This window comes from Apostichopus japonicus, chromosome 9 (genome assembly GCF_037975245.1).
Source record: "Apostichopus japonicus isolate 1M-3 chromosome 9, ASM3797524v1, whole genome shotgun sequence".
Taxonomy (NCBI): Eukaryota; Metazoa; Echinodermata; class Holothuroidea; order Aspidochirotida; family Stichopodidae; genus Apostichopus; species Apostichopus japonicus.
Genome location: NC_092569.1, coordinates 30,852,889 through 30,872,131, shown reverse-complemented (window position 1 = coordinate 30,872,131; position 19,243 = coordinate 30,852,889). Strand labels below are relative to the sequence as shown.

The 19,243-nt window shown below is 34.2% G+C and overlaps 1 protein-coding gene and 1 long non-coding RNA gene across 2 annotated transcripts in view; one reads left to right on the top strand and one right to left on the bottom strand.

The window, feature by feature from the left end:
- LOC139973422 (uncharacterized) overlaps positions 1 to 11,906 on the bottom strand; it is a 25,321-nt gene extending 13,415 nt beyond the window's left edge. The window contains exons 1-2 of the long non-coding RNA XR_011795208.1: positions 11,609 to 11,906; positions 743 to 4,769 (exon numbers count right to left, since the gene is read on the bottom strand). This is a non-coding gene — a long non-coding RNA (uncharacterized lncRNA). The remainder of the gene's footprint in view (positions 1 to 742; positions 4,770 to 11,608) is intronic.
- LOC139973404 (uncharacterized) lies at positions 5,821 to 19,243 on the top strand. The gene is made up of 8 exons (XM_071980058.1): positions 5,821 to 5,960; positions 12,220 to 12,250; positions 12,855 to 13,027; positions 13,359 to 13,623; positions 14,452 to 14,663; positions 15,941 to 16,240; positions 16,494 to 16,755; positions 18,032 to 19,243. Exons 1-8 carry the CDS (start codon positions 5,895 to 5,897, stop codon positions 18,535 to 18,537), a joined length of 1,815 nt encoding a protein of 604 aa, XP_071836159.1. The 5' UTR covers positions 5,821 to 5,894; the 3' UTR covers positions 18,538 to 19,243.

Genomic DNA, 19,243 nt, shown 5'->3' with positions numbered 1-19,243 from the left:
ACCTAGTTCAAAAGTTCAACTGGAATTTCCACCAGGATGGTGATGTATTATATATTGTGGTGATGTGGTGATGTGGTGTTGTGGTGATGTATTATATATTTGATTGGAATATGTGACTTCGCTCTCACTTTAATACTAACACGAAAGTGTCTGGACGAAGTATGTAATAGCTTCAGGTAATAAATCCCTGATTAAACTTCATTTGGTAGAACAAAGTGTTTTACGTCTAGATTTAACGAAACAGCTACATATACTATACTGACCAAGATGCATTTATTGAAGCGGTCAATAGTACAATTATCCAGAACAATTGTGAATAACTCTAACTCTACTTAAAGTAAGGTGATGAACTCCTGCTGAAAACAGCTTAGCTTCGTCATGGAAACTAAAGTACTGAAATCTTAATCGCCATCTCTATTTTTATAAAGTAATGCCTAAACTGTACGTAACCTGTCTTTTTAATTCTACATGAAGTTACGAATTATGAAGAGTACGGGATTTGTCTGAAATGGGGGCATCTGAAAAAACAATTCATTGATCAACACAACAGTAACAATTAGGATAGGTCGCTGTGACCACCTAAGACCGCCCATCCCTACTAATATTTCATTGAGGGAGAGCAGAAACCCATGGTCAGTTTGGATACTAATATCACCTACGGAAATTATTTAAATTACACGTTGTGACAGATGGACCGTAATCCGGAGGTTTAGATATGCGAATCTGTTATAAGGGCACTTACCTTGAGTCGGGATAGCAGTCAGTCCCAATATATTCGTCGTTTTCCGGCCTCCATAATTGTCCATTACAAAAACTCCTGGTGCAACACGCGAAGACAGTAGTTAAAACAACAACATTATCCATGAACTTGTTATCCCGTGTAGAATATAAGGTACCGTACGTATTCGATATAGAAATATACACACTAATCATATATATTAACTGAAGGCACGTGTATACGTCCTATAACTATAGCTTGTTGTAGGCTCATACTAAATCCCTAATATAATACTACCATGGATGTCTAACGCTTACGTGTCCCTGAAGTCACATGTAGAACACAGTTCTTGACATTTTGTAAGTGAGCATGTCAACAACTTCCCGTGAACCGGATGACTATGGAAGAGTTTGCAGTATCTAAGGATAATATTGACCTTATGCTTGTTAAGGCAAATTTATTGTACGTCGTCGAGTTTAGGCCTGAGCAAAGAGTTAAACAGTAGTGTCAATACGTTGACTTCGCGTCTGTTTAATTTCTCCTTCGTTCCGGTGTGGTGGTTAATGGTTTGATATTAGATTTAACTTCGTGATGTTACTTATAACTTGTATTTACTTCATAATCAGAAGGCAAAAGAGACGAAGTGTACAATTCTGGATGTTGTTTTACTTGCGTCAATCTTTCCCACAAACACGTAAAGTTTGCAAATTACAAGAACAACAGACTTAAATGGCGGAAAGGTATGTTGTGATTTAGTAAAGGAGCCAGCGTAACTTGACGGTAATTCAATTGACAGTGTTAACGTAACACAGTAATACAATTTTCTTAGAAAGGATACCATTCAGGAGAAATAAAGGCACAAACTTAAATTTGATATGACCGTAAGAATCACTGCTATTTATCCATGTTGTACTTCTGGATCATTTTTACTTGAGGAATGACCATTTGAGGCTCATTAATTACAGCGGCTGGACTATTTATTCTAACACACAAACTATTAGGTCAGTTCCTCAGATACAACACGAAACTCAAGAGCAAACCATGAAACTTCAAATAACATTTTACTTCAAACTTCAAACATTTTACTTCAAACATGAAACTTCATATAACATAACGGCGGAGTGTATAGCCTAGTGGTTAACGCCAGCGTCTCCCAGTCATGAGATCCCCGGTTCGATTCCCGCCGACAGCAATGTGTGTCGTCTGGCGAGGATGTTGTTCAATAACAACTTCCTGACATGGACGCTAAATGGAAGTGTGCCGAGAGATTGGCTTCGGTCAGCTTACGAGTCTATAAGCCTCCATGGCTTCTTTCGCGAGTTCCTGCTTGCGGGAAGATCACATATACATACATAAATACATATATTTATACAATTCATTTCATGTTGCTGTCCAGCACAAGTGGTATTGGAAGTTATCCAAGAATGCTCTCTCGTGTATATAAAGTTAAAGGAAAATGATTTGGTTCGAAAACATTCAGTCCCGTAATGAGCGGAACTAGTCATCATTTATGTAGCAATGGATCATTCGGAGATTTAGTACATATTAATATTGAATATAGTAAAAACCGGAATATCTATTGAAATATCAATATCACTCAATTTCTTCTTTTTGCGTGGACTATTACGATACGCAGCATAAGGAACGATTGTTAAACAAGAGCCCAACAGGCGCTATGGTTCCTTAGTAAGTGGAATATTAACGTGTTGTATGTCATCATTCAATAGCAAAATATTTATGCCCACATGTACCAGCTATCAACAAAAAACTGTATTCCAAGTTTAGATGCAACCTTATTTAAGATTGTAGAGTTATTGCAAGTTTAAAATTTGGCACCTCCCCAAAAAATTGGGCCCTGATAAAATGTTACGCCTAAATGGTAACAAAAATATTTGGCTCAAAGTGGCTCAAAATATAGTTTCCTCCCAAAAAAACTGAACCCTCCAAAGTGTGGGCCAAAATGGTCCCACAAGTAATCGGGCCCAAAGAATGTGACCCAAAATGCATTTGACGTGAAAATAAAATTTGGGCCCATCCGGCCTAAAACGGGCCCGGAGATTTTGCCGGGCCAAAATGTACCAGCTACATTAACCAACAACTGTAAACTCAGTTTGGCTACAATTGGACTCACGGTTGCTGAGTTATTGCAATGTAAAGAAAATGTGGGCCTTAATGGTCCCAAAAATATTGGGGCCCAAAAATCAGACCCAAAGAATGTGTACCAAAAGGCATTAAAGGTGGAAATTTAAAAATGTGGGCCTTCATGTTTCATCTGAATTAACCATCAACAATATCCCAAGTTTGTTTACAGTCCGACTTACGGTTGCGGAGTTATTGCAATGTAAAGATTTTTACGGTTTACCCCATTACCTCATTAATATTCAAAAGGTCAGTGCCAACAAATATGAAGCACAACTTCTTACTATAGTACATCTACATAGAAAGTATGACAAATATCCATCACTCCGTTTTTGAGATATCATCGACCCACGCAACTGTCAGAGAAGCACGCACACCGACACCCGCACACCCGCAAAAACATGGCTGAGTATCCTTTGCTACCAGCAAGTAACCAACCAGATCAGCAATGCTGAGAAATTTGTTTTGAGTGACAATATTTTTGAGCCGTCTATCCATTTGTTTGTGCAAAAAAGTAAGACAAAGCAGACACATCGGGTTTCATTTCCTTCCTCCCATCTCCTGTTTTGCTTGGAAACACTGTCACGAACATATTGTATGCAATATGTCGTTATACTAATTACTAGGGATAAACTATGCCCACTGCAAAAACAAAGAACCAACAGTATATGCACTTCGCAGCGACGTAGCCAGGAATTTGAAAGGGGGGGACACATTTTGCGATTGATATGGAATTTCAAAGTTGTAGGCACGACTATCTGAGCGGAGCGCCACCATCAGTTGGCGCGGAGCGTACAAGAAAATGTTGGTGTTACAAATCCCCCAGATGGCCGGAAACAGCCCTTCCCGAATGTTCATTCTGGTTCCCTGGCCTCTTGCTAACTTGAGACACCTCATTCAATATCACTTTTAAACCCCCCCCCCCCAAAAAAAAAAAAACTAACGAGTTAAAATAGTACGTAATTCAATACTACATAATGCATTAAAATTAGCAAGGTACATGTACAGAGTAGTCTTACTTTTCAACTTCTGATACTTGTAGATACAAAGATAGTCCAGAAATGTATGATACAACTGTAGCTAGTAAATGTTTAAGTTAGCCTAATAAGAGAAGGCGAGAGCTATCCGACGATTGCCATCTGATGCAAATTTCTCAAGTGTTTTCTCCACTAAAATATTATCTGCGTAAACGGGTTAAAAACAAAAACATGTTAAAAAACTGACAAGATCGGATCCTAGTCTTTTTCGGTGGGTAGAGTGCTAAATGAAACGGCACGCGATAGAAATGACAGCATAGATGACAGAAGAATAGGTCACCTAATTTAGCCATATTCTTGCTACGTTCATTTCAATAGTTTTTCCTGTCTATAGACTCTTAAACTCGTCCAGCAAGCTTATCGATTTGAATTATGGGTGTTTTTAAAAAAAAAAAAAAACTTGGCCCAAAAAAATGTAGGCTACGCCCCTGATCATATGATATCATTATCAGCAGATTTTGTTTCCTGTTTTAATTCTTTTACATGTTTTTTTTTAAATAATATATCAGAAAGAAAAACATAGTACTCTTTTAAAAGTTTTCCAGTATGATGATTCTTGTTTATTGTTCAATGTCTGGACTTTAATACATTTGACGAACTTAGCTAATGGACAATATAAACTTTCATATTTTGTAATATAGCCAGTTATGCAGTGGCCTAAAAACAAATATCGTTACGCAGTGTATTTTCGCAGCATGCGCATCGCTATAGCTCATCTGAAATAATTCAGCTGAACTAGAATGTTTTTTTAGAAAATGTTTACGTTTGGTTTGCTGCCGTGGGAACGAATAAGGTCTCACGCCTAGCCTTCTCCTCGACCACTCTTTTCTCCTCTGCATTCTTGACTTGTTTTAAAGCCCCTGGAGCCTTTCTTGCTACAAATTAAAATAATATTTTAATTAAAAGAGAGGTTTGTAATCTGATATCAGTATACATTTTTAAATGTCAAAACAAGCTCTTTGGATTCAATATCTTATATAAATGACAAAGATTTTTTTTTATTGTTTACAGTCAGTATGGATGTAATTTTTACAGATAATAAAAATTCAGTGAAAGCCCAACAAAACAGCTGACATGTTTATTCAATCAGATGTGAGGATACTCGATTCCGCAAACAGGGTGTGACGTAGGCATCATAAAACAAGGAAGTATTTTTCATATAGCATACCACTGACAAACTTCGACTGTTCCAAACTGTGTTAATTAGATATTTGTACATACATATTGATAGTGTAGAATGGATCATACCGTACATTTCACCGTATATAATATGTATTGTACTAGTTCATGCATGTTATAAAGTGTTGGTTAGTAGTATCACTTCCTGTCCTTTCGATACTGCTTTAATTTTGCCTTCCAACCAAAAGCAAAGTAACTTAGCTAACATAATCACTCATAAAGGGTTCTTAAACATATGGATGATATCAACCAGAACAAGTAAATCAGCATTTTTATCGGTTTGGTAGAATTGACATCACAACTACGCCCAATTACAAAACCTTTGATCATAAACCACACTGAACGTAATAAAATTAAAACGTAGCACGATACTCGTTTTAAAAACCAAATACATTAAGAGTTATTAAATTGCAATATCACTGCTGTCCTTGGAACTAGAGACACGATAGTCAATTAGTATACAATAGGTTTTATGCTATATTTATCGGAACAAGGACAATTCAACATTATGCAACTGAAGCTAACTGTATATATAGAGTGAAAGTTCAAGATGCAAATAGCTACAAATAATATTAAGTTAGATTGCGCATGACCACTAGCCTAATTAACACAGAGGCCAATGTACAGCATTTCCTCGTATGAGCTGTACCTATAATCCAAACCATATTTCAAATAAAATGATGGATTTAATGGACATCCATACCACTACTGCGGTCATTTCAGTAGGGAGTTGATCACCTCTCTAGAGAGACTCTGTGCCATTTGTCATCTTGCACTTCATCGATTACATTTTCGCGTGACATTTCTACAGACCCGAAATTATGGAAACGCTTTTCAAAGTTTGTTTGACTGTTTTGACGATTTGCAACTCGTTTGGAACAGAAAGGGTAAGTCTTTCTAGTATTTAAATTTGTTTAATATTTTACCACTGTTCGAAAATAATATAAGCTGTGTTGCTGAGCTAACTCTGTTTATATTAAATGATGTGATAAACTGAAGTAAAAACTTTTTTCCATTAAATAGGAAAACATCGATAAAAATACCTGATGCAGTTCAGTTTTAAAGGCCTTCAATTTAAAATACTTAGAATTTTTAACCTTGCGAAAGAACAACAGTGTTTCGACATATAACAACACGTCTTTAATTGAACCACACATACTGGAAAAAAAAACTAAATTAGATCAATTGGTTTTTCTATGCCTAAATAAAGTATTCTCTCATATTTGCTTACATGTAAAATACTAAGAAAGAAAGCTCATTCATATATAAATCTTAAACGAATTTTGTTACACACCAACTAATAAAAGTCAATCAAGTTGCGTGATATGGCCAGGAAAAAGTAATCTCTTTTCAAACTAAGAGTATATCGCTCTCCACATATCCTTTACAGCACATCAGTGCACAACGTTACCCTCTAATAGCCCACCTTTCTGAGGTACATATCAACACGTTACTCCTTCATTTCATCAATTATTGAACTTAATTAACAAGTAGATTAATCAAGTTTATAAATTCATGTTCCATAATTTTTGCTACAAGTACAATAACCAACACTTTGAAATTCAATCATTTCAGCGATAACTACAAGCTAAACTATAAAATCCAGTTATTTCTAGATTCATAAGTGAAAATGTATCCTCTTGTTAAATATCCAGACATGGGATTCCCTATCGATACAGAGCGACAGTCGCTACTTTTTGTATGGTTATGTGTTTCTAATGTTTTTTGTTAATAATACAACGAATAACTTGATTCCGTTTAAAGGCAACTTCCTTTGTCAGCTCTGTTATTTTGATATGATTTCCAAACAGGCTCGTTAGTGCTTGTATTCGTCGAAGTTATCATTATGAATCCATCAAAGCAACATCTGCGTTGAGTAATCTAACAACAAAATATTTCTATGTCATAATCCAATCAGGAAGATGCTTAAATTTACTTCAAATACAAATAGTCAACAGTTGGGTAACTACTGTAAACAAAACTATAATGATAAGGTATATCCTTTAAATAAGATATATACTTCAAAGGGTGGTAGGTCCGATTCAATTTTATCAAATTTGAAACAATGCTCAGTTTTAAACTTGATAATATTTCTGCAAACTATCATCCAAATGCGAAATTTGCAGCTTTAAATTTTCTCAGGGAGCACCTAAATGTTTACTTCCTTCACATGCTCATCGATATCACTTTAAAATGTATCATTATTGATGTAGCAATGTTGGAAAAAACAGTCTGCAACAAGGCATTAAGATATTTTGAAATGCATTTTGAAAAAAACGTAAACATAAAGATCACTAATTTGGACATGTACATTTTCAAGGAAACAAGGTTTAAGAACATTAATTTAAATTAAAACTAACTAGTAATTGTAATAACGATACTCGGCTTAGTTAACTTGATAACAACAATCGTTTTAACCGCAATTTTTATAGATCATGGATATAAGAGCAGAGGAAATGTAAGACATTTTCATTTATTTTATTTAAAATGATAAAGTTGTAAAGAACGTCTCCTATCGCATGCCTTTCTAAGTGACAGTTCAATACGATGGTTATCATAAGTAGAGATCAAAGTTATTTCCTCTATGAAAATGTCAAAACGAGAAGTATAGTAACACTTAACTAGAGGTAACTCCTCTATACTCAGACTTCATGTCCTATAACGATACCAAGATAAGGGGAAACTTGAAAGAAAGTAAATGAGATTTTAGTAGTGAATGGAGTTAGTTGAGATATTTTGATATATCCTTACCTAAAAATAAAAAGTACAAAAAATGTGCACATCCCAAAATATGCTAATATTTCTATCAAGTAATTAATGCAAAAAACAAACAACAAAATAAATTTATGTTTAACTCCCTTTCATGAACATTGCACTTTTTGAAATTTCTGTTTTAATTCTCGTGAGTTAGAATGAAACACCTATAAAGTATTGTTTGTCGAATGTGTGAGACTTGTTTAACTGTTTAAAAATGATACTGTTTTTTTACGAACATGATCTTTGAATTGTATAAACTAGAAGATTTAAAAGATTGAAAGTCGCTTTCCAATGCCATAGACGTTACTTAGACGTATAAGTTATTTTATAAGATCTTATAAATTGCCATTTTGGTAACATCTGAACTACCTCTTCGAGTCATTCGAATAATGTAAAATAATCATTAGTTTTGTAATTGTGACCGATGTGAAATCTGAGGGAAAATAATAGTTATTTTCATAAAATAATACTCAAAATAAAATCGTAGTAAGATGTTTCTTTAGTCTTTGAGTCCAGACAACCAGTCACACAAAGAATTTTTCCAAAATACTTAAATGCCTCATCAAATAAATCAATTTCACTGAAGAATTGTATGTTCTCATGCATTATATCAGTTTGTTACATTGCAGTTTTTAATATAAGCTATATTCTGGAAGAAAAGCAAAAGGCAAATCCTCTATTTTATCCTATCATTAATATATAAATAAAAATAAAGGTCATATAACTATATATATATATATATATAACTATATATAACTATATATATATATATATATATATATATATATATATATATATATATATATATATATATATATATATATATATGTATGTATATATATATATATATATATATATATATATATATATATATATATATATATATATATATATATATATATATATATATATATATATAAATAAATACAATTGTGAAAAAAAGTATTAGGTGATACGTAAAATCTGGAAATACTTCAAAGAAAGACAGTTTTTCTCTAATTTATTTGTAAATTATCTAATCACAAATACCGTAATTTACATTGATTTTCACATAAGATACTCCATAAAGTCGTGACGATCATGTAAAGTTCCTTGTATTTGACAAACTAGGTAACGTTTAATAGTCTCAATTTGAATACCGGAATTAAATATAAAACCTTCGCGAAGATATTCTCATGAATGGCCAGATTTCCTATAATGGGACCACTGAAAATGTACTCTAACTATAGCATGTATGTGGTGGGAGTAGTCACCGATCCCCACCCACACTCTCCCTATTCACTGTTCTCCATCCCTCCCTCCCACTGACTTGCACCTTCCTTTCATGATACCATGTGGCTGGTCGATGTAGTACAAAACTTAACGTTTCGTTTGTCGTTTTAAAGTAACAGATAACACAATTCAGTGTAGAAAAGGAAAGTCTCCCTATATTTAAGAAAACACATACATGATAAACGTTTACAAATTAAACAATATCAAATCTATTACACTGTATTTAAATGTTTCTTTTCTAACACGTTGCAAAAACTAGAAAGCATTGTCATAACTCTACTCCATGTATGGTTATAATTCGCTTGAAAAACTTTCGGTTTACTGATATGTTTAAAGATATCTAATTAAATTCCTCCATTTGATATTTTGTGGCTATCGTTCGAACGAGTAATGTATTCAAGAAAAATACGACTTGTGTCGCTCAACTTACGGTGACAATAAACTACAATGGTTTATACAAATAGAACAGTAACGTCTCATAAAGTGTAATTCATTGCTTCCTTAAAGCATTATCGACGATACAAAACTTTGGCTACATCCCAAAACAATCGCCTTTGACCGCGTTATTATCTTTGTAGAAATGATACCATGTTGTGTATTTTACCTTGTTGGCAACAGCAAATTACATTGTGTAATTATTTCGATTCTATTGATTTTATTTTCATGATTTAAGGTAAAGGTGGTTTGATATCCTTGTATCAAAGGAGCATATTCTTCTGTAAACCGTAGAACGTTTTAAGGCTATATTGACAAGATCACCAGTGTGCAGACAAAAAATCAAGAATTTGATAAAGACGAATAAATCAGAGAATTCTTAACATTTCAGGGAACAACTAAAGCGCGTTGTCTTGTTTATACAGAGATTTGGAAATTCTATACAATATGTTTTTTCTTGACAGATAACATCGTAATGTCATGAAATTTGAACTGCCATATACTCGTCTGTTCAGACATGTCAGTATTCAGAATATACCAAACAAGATAAAAAATGTAATTGTTTAAGGTGCTATCGACCGTTCTTACTGTAAAAAATTTAAAGCCGACTACCTGTAAAATTCTTACTACTTATGGTTCTATGGATTTATAATCATTGAAGGACTTGTCTGAAAGAAAAAAAAAAACACATTTTAAATTACTTGTGAAAGTTCCCCCTTCCCTTTTGCACTTTTTCTGGTAAAATTCTATATTTCTTGCAATTGTCATCATTGTCATGTTATAGAAAATAAAGTTTATAAGTTAAATTATCTATTTCCCTCTATATCACGTAGCTTTCTAGAATTAACGTTCAACAAGGATATCTTAAATTTTCTATTTCATAACGGACTGGTGTATTGTATTATAGGTTTACTTTTAATGCTGTGGATTTTTAAAGAAATTGACAAAACCATTAAGACAAAAATTCTCTTCAACTTATTGGTTGCTGTGTTCTCACTACGTCACACCTTATAGCTTAAAATTAAATACTGATCCTTACAATCCCGCTTAATGCTTCATGCTTCTAATCAGTAAGATATAAAAGTCTATGGCTAAAAACTTACCTTACAAGTAAATACAACCTTTCACTTAGAGTTCATTTTGTTCATGTTTGCCTTTGTTCTTTCACGTTAGCTTACATATCATGTGCCAGAGTAGCTGTAAGACCGGGACAATTTCAATAATCTAAGTTTTCCCGGAAGAAAGTTGTAATATAAAGTTTAACTCTTTAAGTGTTTATTGATATTTGCAATATCGGCGGCATATCAGTATCGGTAAAAGTTAGCCTCATTGAAGATAACGGCAAACTAACATTTAACTTTTTTTCCCCACGAAAAGCCAGTTTCGATTAATAGCAAGTGGCCAATATGCCGAACAGCTGGTCAAACAAGCATGACGCAAGTTCTGCAAAATATTAACCGATCTAAACAGACCAGTCATGGACAATTACCGTTAAAAACTCATCAGTCTTTGTCGCGCATTAAAGAAAATGTCACCAGTCTGGCTGATGTATTATACAATTTTATATTCAGGATAGTAACTTAACGTATGTGAATATATGTTTATACCTACAATAGTAGCCTATCAGTCCTCCGCTGAGAATAAATGTTTTAACACGTGAAAACCCCTCTTCTAAATCATTCCAAAAATTGTGTACATTGCAGAAGCTGCAAATAGTATCATGGATGCCGTTTGTGAAAACATCAATGACTGATGAAAAGATTGTATTTTGAAAATCAAGTTTGCGTATCACATTTTGTTGCCGATTGGTTTACGAAATATTTCAAACACGAAGCACTTGCTAATTTTGGCTAGACTTAGTTGTTAGTATAGCCGGCTGATGGAAGTAAATAAGTGTCTACAGAAATTAGACAATGTGTAAAAGTAAGCTGGCCTGGGGATTCGATCCTAGCATGATCTTCTTCAAAGGCTAAATGACAAGTAACAGTAACAGAAGCGACAAAAACGCACACGAAATTAGACAATCAAAGAATATGTTTTTGTTTTCGTTCTGGTAAACGCATGAACTTACCTTATAAGTAAAATGACCCTTTAAAATCTTAGAGTTTCGTTGTGCACGGTAAGTATCAAGACACGGTAATCTTAGAACAGCTAGGACGATTTAAATGATCCCTAAGTGTTATAAAGGACTGATAAACACAAATGCGTTACAACATTTGTCTGTAATCTTCTTACGTCAAAATATAACTTGAACAAAGAACATCTGTCTGCATTAAGCAACAAAGCTGTCTAAGGAAGCAGTCAGCTATTGCCTTTGTTCTTTACGTGAACTTACGTATCATGTACCAGGATAGCTGTTACACCCGGAAAATGCCATTAATCTAAAGCTTCCAGAAAGAGAGTTGTATCCTGTAAGTGATCATTGACCTGTAAATCAGCTATGGAATGTAGACAAAGATAAAACATCAATACAAGTGGTGATCTGGAGAATTTACCAAAGTTTATATCGAATTAACTTGTTTTAACCTCATATGTTTTGAACCAGTTTGCGAATTGTTCTTTCTTTCCCTCGAACTGTTTTTATAAGACATTAGCTTTACATTTAATCTGATCCTACTTTATGTTGACTGCATCAATCTGTATGTCTTGTAATGTATTCATTAAAAGTATTTTATTACACAGGGAATCGTCGGTGCCGACAGAAGATCTTCAGGTAGGTGTAGTTGTTATGTTATATGATTGACCTTATGATAAGAAGTAACCTCAGTGAGCTATATCACTTATGTATTATAAATGTTAACACCTCAGTTGACCAACTTGAATGGCTGGAAATGTTGGTTCTTTAGTGGTCGCTCTAAACGTTTTTTTTTTTCAATCATGTCACCATTTCCGAACATCTATTATGAAATTGATTTCCTCTGAGTCGTATATTTTTGATCTTTACATGTCCAACGTGCTACATCGATATTTTTTCATGTACGTTAAATGTAATTTGACTGTTTTCATTAGTCTTTAACTACTGATAACTACGAAAACATTTGATTCAAATGGTCTTTTAATTTTATGTTAACGTAATTGTTTCAAAACAGTTACATCTGAGAATCCAACCACGATTACCTTATTAAATTTAATATTAGTCGCGATATCTTCCTCTATACGGTAGTTGAGTAATAATTGGCATAAAGGCTAATCTATTATCTTAACTCTCATAGTAACAAAGCCATGTTTATTACAATTGGCTCAGAATGCTATTTTCGTTAACTGAAATGATTTTTCAATCGCGTTAAAATGTTTACTTTGTTTTACCTTTCATCCAGGTTTTACATACTTTGTTTTTCAACAACCTGAGTATCCGAGAGATTGCAGAGAAGTATCGAATGCATGTTCTTCTACCCACAATACATCTGGAGTGTACCTTATTAAACCAGATGGCTACCCGGAACCGTTTGAGGCTTACTGTTATAATGATCTTGATACTGGTGGATGGACGGTATGCCATAGTTGATAACTTGATGTCCCCTGTTCAACTTTAACCAGTTTTGAACAAATTTACTTCAATTTTTCATTTTTTTCAACTTGAATCTTTTTATCGAAGCAAAATTTGAATCAATTATTTTTATACATTTTGAAATTAAGTCCAGTGTAGTTCATCTTCCAAGAAAAATTGTAAACCTTTAGCCTACACTACAAATTGAAGTTATATATATAATTTCTATTTTCTGTTAGAAATGTTAGCAACAAATCACATTGCGGTAGGGAACGAATAATTCATATTTAATAACGTCCTAGTTAACGCTTAACTTCTTTGGTATTCGTCGTAGGTATTACAGCGCCGAAGATCAGATTCCGTCAATTTCAATAGAAGTTGGAAAGATTTCAGAAATGGCTTTGGCTTTCTAGGGAGTGAGTTTTGGATTGGAAATGAGAAAATTGCATTCTTAACAAATCAAAAGTTGTACCAACTGCGAATGGATTTTGAGAACGTTGCTGGAGATACTTACTATGTAACATACGACGAGTTTCGTATCTCAGATGAATGGGGGGATTATCATATATCTAGTTTAGGTACATTCGAAATATCAGATGGTAAGTGTCTTTTACATTCTTATTAAACATAAAGCCAAAATAACTCGTATTTGTTTATTAAATGTCGAAAGTAAACGTGCATAAACTGAAAGGTTTATTCTGATATCGAATTGATCTTTTGGAAGTAAAATTGACATGTCAAAATTGTTCTTAGCTTGAATAAACTGATGCAATACATAAAGTACGAGTATACATAGAGTATACCAGCGAGTACAACGGTGCTACAATACATATAGTAGCGGTTACAACATGATATGATAAATATGATATGTTGAAATATTAATATTTCATTATTATCTATACTAGATTTCGAAATGGCCTCCATTAGCTGAATTGTAATTACGCACTTTCTACATTACTGCTTCGTAATCAACACTAAACTTGGTTCTGAACAAGGAACCGTATCTAACATGTGTACAACAGAATGTTCACACTTTAACAGGTCCGTCTCCCAGTTTGATCAAAACAACCAACGTTGTAATTAATAATCATTGTTGTCAAAAAGTAGTATAGTAACTCCGCGGAAACTCGGAAACAGGAGTAAGCTATGACTATATGGTTTTAGACCAGTTTTGCAACAAATTACGGAGTATCATCTCGTAATCTTGAATAAATATTAACATAAAGTTGAATAAGGAACAGCCACTACCTGATTTAAATTGTTCTGTATATATTCGAACTGTTTCTGATTGTGTGTTTTTTTCCTTTAACCTTCAGATAAGAATTACATGAGAAGGCAGAATGACAAACCTTTTCTTTCTCACGTCATATTCTTCGTTTCTCTATCAGGTTCATATTATTTACATGTTATTATTTTCTGTACTCTAGGAATAATCCCCGAATGGTGTCCGGCTAATGAGATATTTAGCAATGAGACCTGTGAGAGGACTTGTGACGACCCTGATACTTGCATCTCGCCTGCATCTCGCACAGAAACAGAGCAATGCGTTTGTGTCGGTGATTATCTGAGACATCAAGAACAATGCATCCCTCAGAACCAATGCAACTGCTTCGTTGCTGACAAAGGAGGTGTATTAAGGGTCAGTACGGCTCTTTCGGGTCATTTTAAATGCTTTCCTCTTCATTAATTGTTTGATAGCTATCTTTTTTGGCGAATCCGTATGCGTGCTTTATACGATTGACTTTAAAGACCGCATTAACATTTCCTAAAGGTTCATACCCTTACCTAGATCAATCGAAAGGAAGTTTACATTGGCCACCCACCGTTGAAACCCTGTACCTTTCACTGTGACAACAGCAAATCCATCATGATTATTTTTACCCGCTGAATATCTTAAATTAGGAAGGCAAATTTTACGTCAATTCAAGATGTACACGTAGATCAACCTGTAGGAACAACCAGATTATAGAGGCGAGTTAACAGTGTAGTGATCACGCAACTTGTGATGAGAGGAACGGTGTCTCTAAATGTTACTGCAATCAAAACTACGAAGGGGACGGAGTGACGTGCACCCACAACTACTTCGTTGATGTCAAAAGAAGTGTATTAAGGGTCATTGTAGTTCTTTCAGGCCATTTTAAATGCTTTGCTCATAATTCTTTGTCCATATAATTTGAGACAAACATTTTACTTTTTAAACGTGTCAAGTATCGCATTACTTTTAAAGATAACCGTGAGGCGAGAGCATCGCGGTTATCCATTGATTCCATTTCATTCGAACAGGTCAGGCAAAACTGTCAGTCAAAGGATGAATTATATTTAGTCGGATTCATAGTATCCCTTCTACGGGTGTGCATTCCCTTATAAACCTTAAACAAAATTATTAGATACATCTTACCAAAATCGTGCGTTTCAAACGTATTGTAACTTGAGTTTTCAGTTTCAACAAACCTTTCAAGGAAGGCAACATTTGACAGCTACTTTAAAAAAAAAGTATGGCAAATACCTAGGCCCCCAACTTTAGAGTTGGCTGCAAAAACCTCATTAAACTATTTTAAAATTTGATACCCTTTGCAAGAAAAGGATATTTGCATTGGCCAGCCATTCTTGCAATTCTGTACATTTAACTGTTACAACCGCAAATCCATAATTGATTTATTGGTGAGGGTGAGTACGATTCTTGTAGGGTATTTTAAATGCTTTGCATATAATTAATTTAGATCTAGTCAAATTGCATATCATGGCAACGCATCATTTGATACACTGAGAACGATGAACGTTACCAAATTGATTTAAAACGCTCCTGACTATATATTAAGGTTAATCCAGTGCGTCATCAAAAGTCGTTAAAAATGTAACAAATTAACATGTATTTTACTATCTTTGGTATATGTCATTTAACATGTATCTTTCCAGGGAGGTGAATCATACATTAGTTCTGACTGTTCCTTACGAATAACTTGCAACAGTAACGTACTTACAAGTGAGAGGTACAGTTGTGGTGCAGATGCAACCTGCGAGGCGCGGAATGATGTCCGTAGATGTTACTGTAACGAATGGTTTGGAGGTGATGGTCTTACATGTACCCGCAGTGGACCGAGAGATTGTTATGATCTTTACACAGCGGGTAGAAGAAATAACGGAAAATATACCATTTATCCCGCTGGAAGCTCCGGGTTTGAAGTTTATTGTGACATGTCTAGTGGTGGATGGACAGTAAGTTTTAGCCATTGACAAGCAATATCTTTCCCATGTTAAACTTGTGTTTTCTTATATGACAGGACTTCGTTAACTAACATGTGAAGTAAATTATTCAATTATTTAATTAAATTGATCCATCTTCCTTTCGTTTAAAATAAATCGGATTATTGACCTTCACCAATTAATTTCTCTTACTTATTGCAGTACAATGAGATATTCCATACATACGTACTTGCCATCTAAAACTAATTGATTTTTTTTTTGGTAGATCTTGCAACGACGTACAAGTAGTTCCGTCAGCTTTAATCGATACTGGTCTGATTACAAATACGGGTTTGGAAACCCAACAGGAAATCATTGGATTGGCAACGATAAAATATACAAATTGACAAACCAAAAATCCTACCAACTTCGAATAGAAAAGAGAAACAGGGAAGGATCAACATACTACAGCCATTATTCATCATTTAGAATCAGTAGCGAAGGATACAGATATCGACTGTCATTAGGTGGCCACTATGGAAATGCTGGTATGTATTGTTCTAAATGTCAATCATACGCAGACTCGCAGTTATTGTGTAATCTTATTCTAACATAACTACCTGTATTCGTAATCATACTTTAGTATTTGTACTCGTACATATACTCAGGTATTGTTATAGATCAAGTGTAGAGACTAATGTAGAACTACAAACTATACATCATGCTTAGAGTCTCGAAAACAAAGTTCATTGTATATTTGCTTTACACTTTAGCACGTGTATGCATAATGATAGATTGTAACATTCATATTCTATAATAGCAACCAAGTTCATATATAGCTCTGCGTCTAATTTCTCGTGTTTTCATTCAGACTGTGTCGATCTTAGAAGCATAAAGAAGCATAAAGCATAACTAGCCTAGAAACCTTAGAACTGCTGCAAAATACAGCTAACTTTATAATTAAAAGAAATGATAACATTAATTTTATTAAATATAACTTTAACGTTTCCAAAAGAGAAGAAATTGAAGGTTCATTTGACCATACAATGTTCTTCCATGGCATTGGTTAAGATGCTAATAGTATTACCAAAAAAAAATAACATCAACAAAAGTATGAAAGAATTTGAACATTATGTTGAGAGAACAGTCGAGACGAAGTGTATGTGTTTCTTTCCCAAAGAGCATTACCTGCCTTAGTTCTTATCTTTATGAATGTATAATCAGATAATAGGTATAACTCATTATTTTGTCAGTATCAAATGGAAGTAAAAACGCCAGATGAAAGATAAGACGTTTCACGAGAGGAGACGATGAAACGATGAAAATTCACTTCTTATCCGAAAACCCTTTCATGTTGAAGAAAGTCAAACCTTTTACTTTTAAATTGGCCAAAAATGAGCTCTTAAAAGAATGCTGCTTTCACTCGTATCTTGAAATCGCTTCACTACATAATATTTGTCGCAGCTTTGAGGTATGAACTATTACTTATAATAGTGATCAAAAGACATATATTTTGATAGAAAACGATGATATGAACCAAGGTTCCAAGACGTGTTGTCAGAAGTGAAACCTCCCCGGTGATAACTGGAACTTTGATTACTATCTTCAAATTGTGTAAAATCTCAAAAGAAAGAACTCTTATATTAAAGCTCAAAATATTACATACGCCTAAACATTAACTAACATAGCAACATACGCACTGACAACCGATAATTATAGCAAACGAACTGAAAGTTATTTAATAAGATATAGTGTATACATGAATAAAAACTTCACATATAGCAAGAATATACATTTCCTAATTATTCGCTAATTTCCTTCCAGGTTACAATGCTATGGAAGCAAATTCAGGACATCGATTTAGTACGCGCGATCAAGACAACGATGGATCGAGTACCTTCGACTGTGCAGAAAAACACCGAGGTGGCTGGTGGTATCCAGACGATAGTAGCACAGGCTCTACCAGCAACTGCTACTCATTCAGCGACCGCGTAGCTACAGGAGACTACGAGTTATCTAGCTGTTTTTGTTATTATTATGATTGTTATTATGATTGTTCCTTTTTTGATTTTTATTGCTCTCTTTATTGTTATTCTTGTGATGATGATCATTACAAATGTCTTAATTGCGATGGCTGTAGTGGTTCCTATCCTTGTAGATACTGCCGAAACAGAGATCAGGTTTATGAGACACATTTCTATTCCTGCGGCTACTCCAATCTGAATGGTGATTACTCGTCCAACGATTACCGCGGTATCTTCTGGAAGAATCTTCACGGTTCTGATTGCGGAATAACAACAACAACAATGAAAATACGGCCAAGTCAATAATCACAGTAGTGGATTTGAAGTCTTCAAGGTAACAAGGACAGGAAACGGTTGGCGATATAAAAACATATATTAAACAAGGAAGTACATTTCGAAGCTATAGTGGAAGTTAGCGTATTTGAAAGATCGAAGTGAAGGAAAGAGACACTAATAAGCCTTATAAGGTAATACTATATTATGGGGCAAAATACAAAACAACGATGAACCATTTTACCAGTGGGACAGCCAGCACAGAGAACTCGATGGCATTTGATACTTTTTCAATAGTTTTCGATAATTGCATTGGATTCCAAACTTGTCTTTTAAAATGTTATCAGTAATAATGGCACTGAGAATACTATGAAATTATGCAATGAAATATATTAAAAAAATACATCAGTATGCTGACTAGTCATGTTCAATTCCAAATGTTGCGATTATATTGAATAAAAGTTAGTGGCAATGTAATGACATCGCTTAACTAGCAACGACATCTTATACGTTTTGATGTACTTTCTGGGTTGTTTATGTATTATCTTTGAGAGATCAGTTCTACTGCCAGAGTAAAACGCATTGGTTTATGCAAACAGAACACAATCATCCTAAATCACCATAATATGCGCCCTCCTTATCCCTGAATCAATATCCTAAAATTGACACAATTAGATAATACATTTGCTTTCGATAATACACACGAATTTGATCATATATAACCAGTCTTCTGGACGAC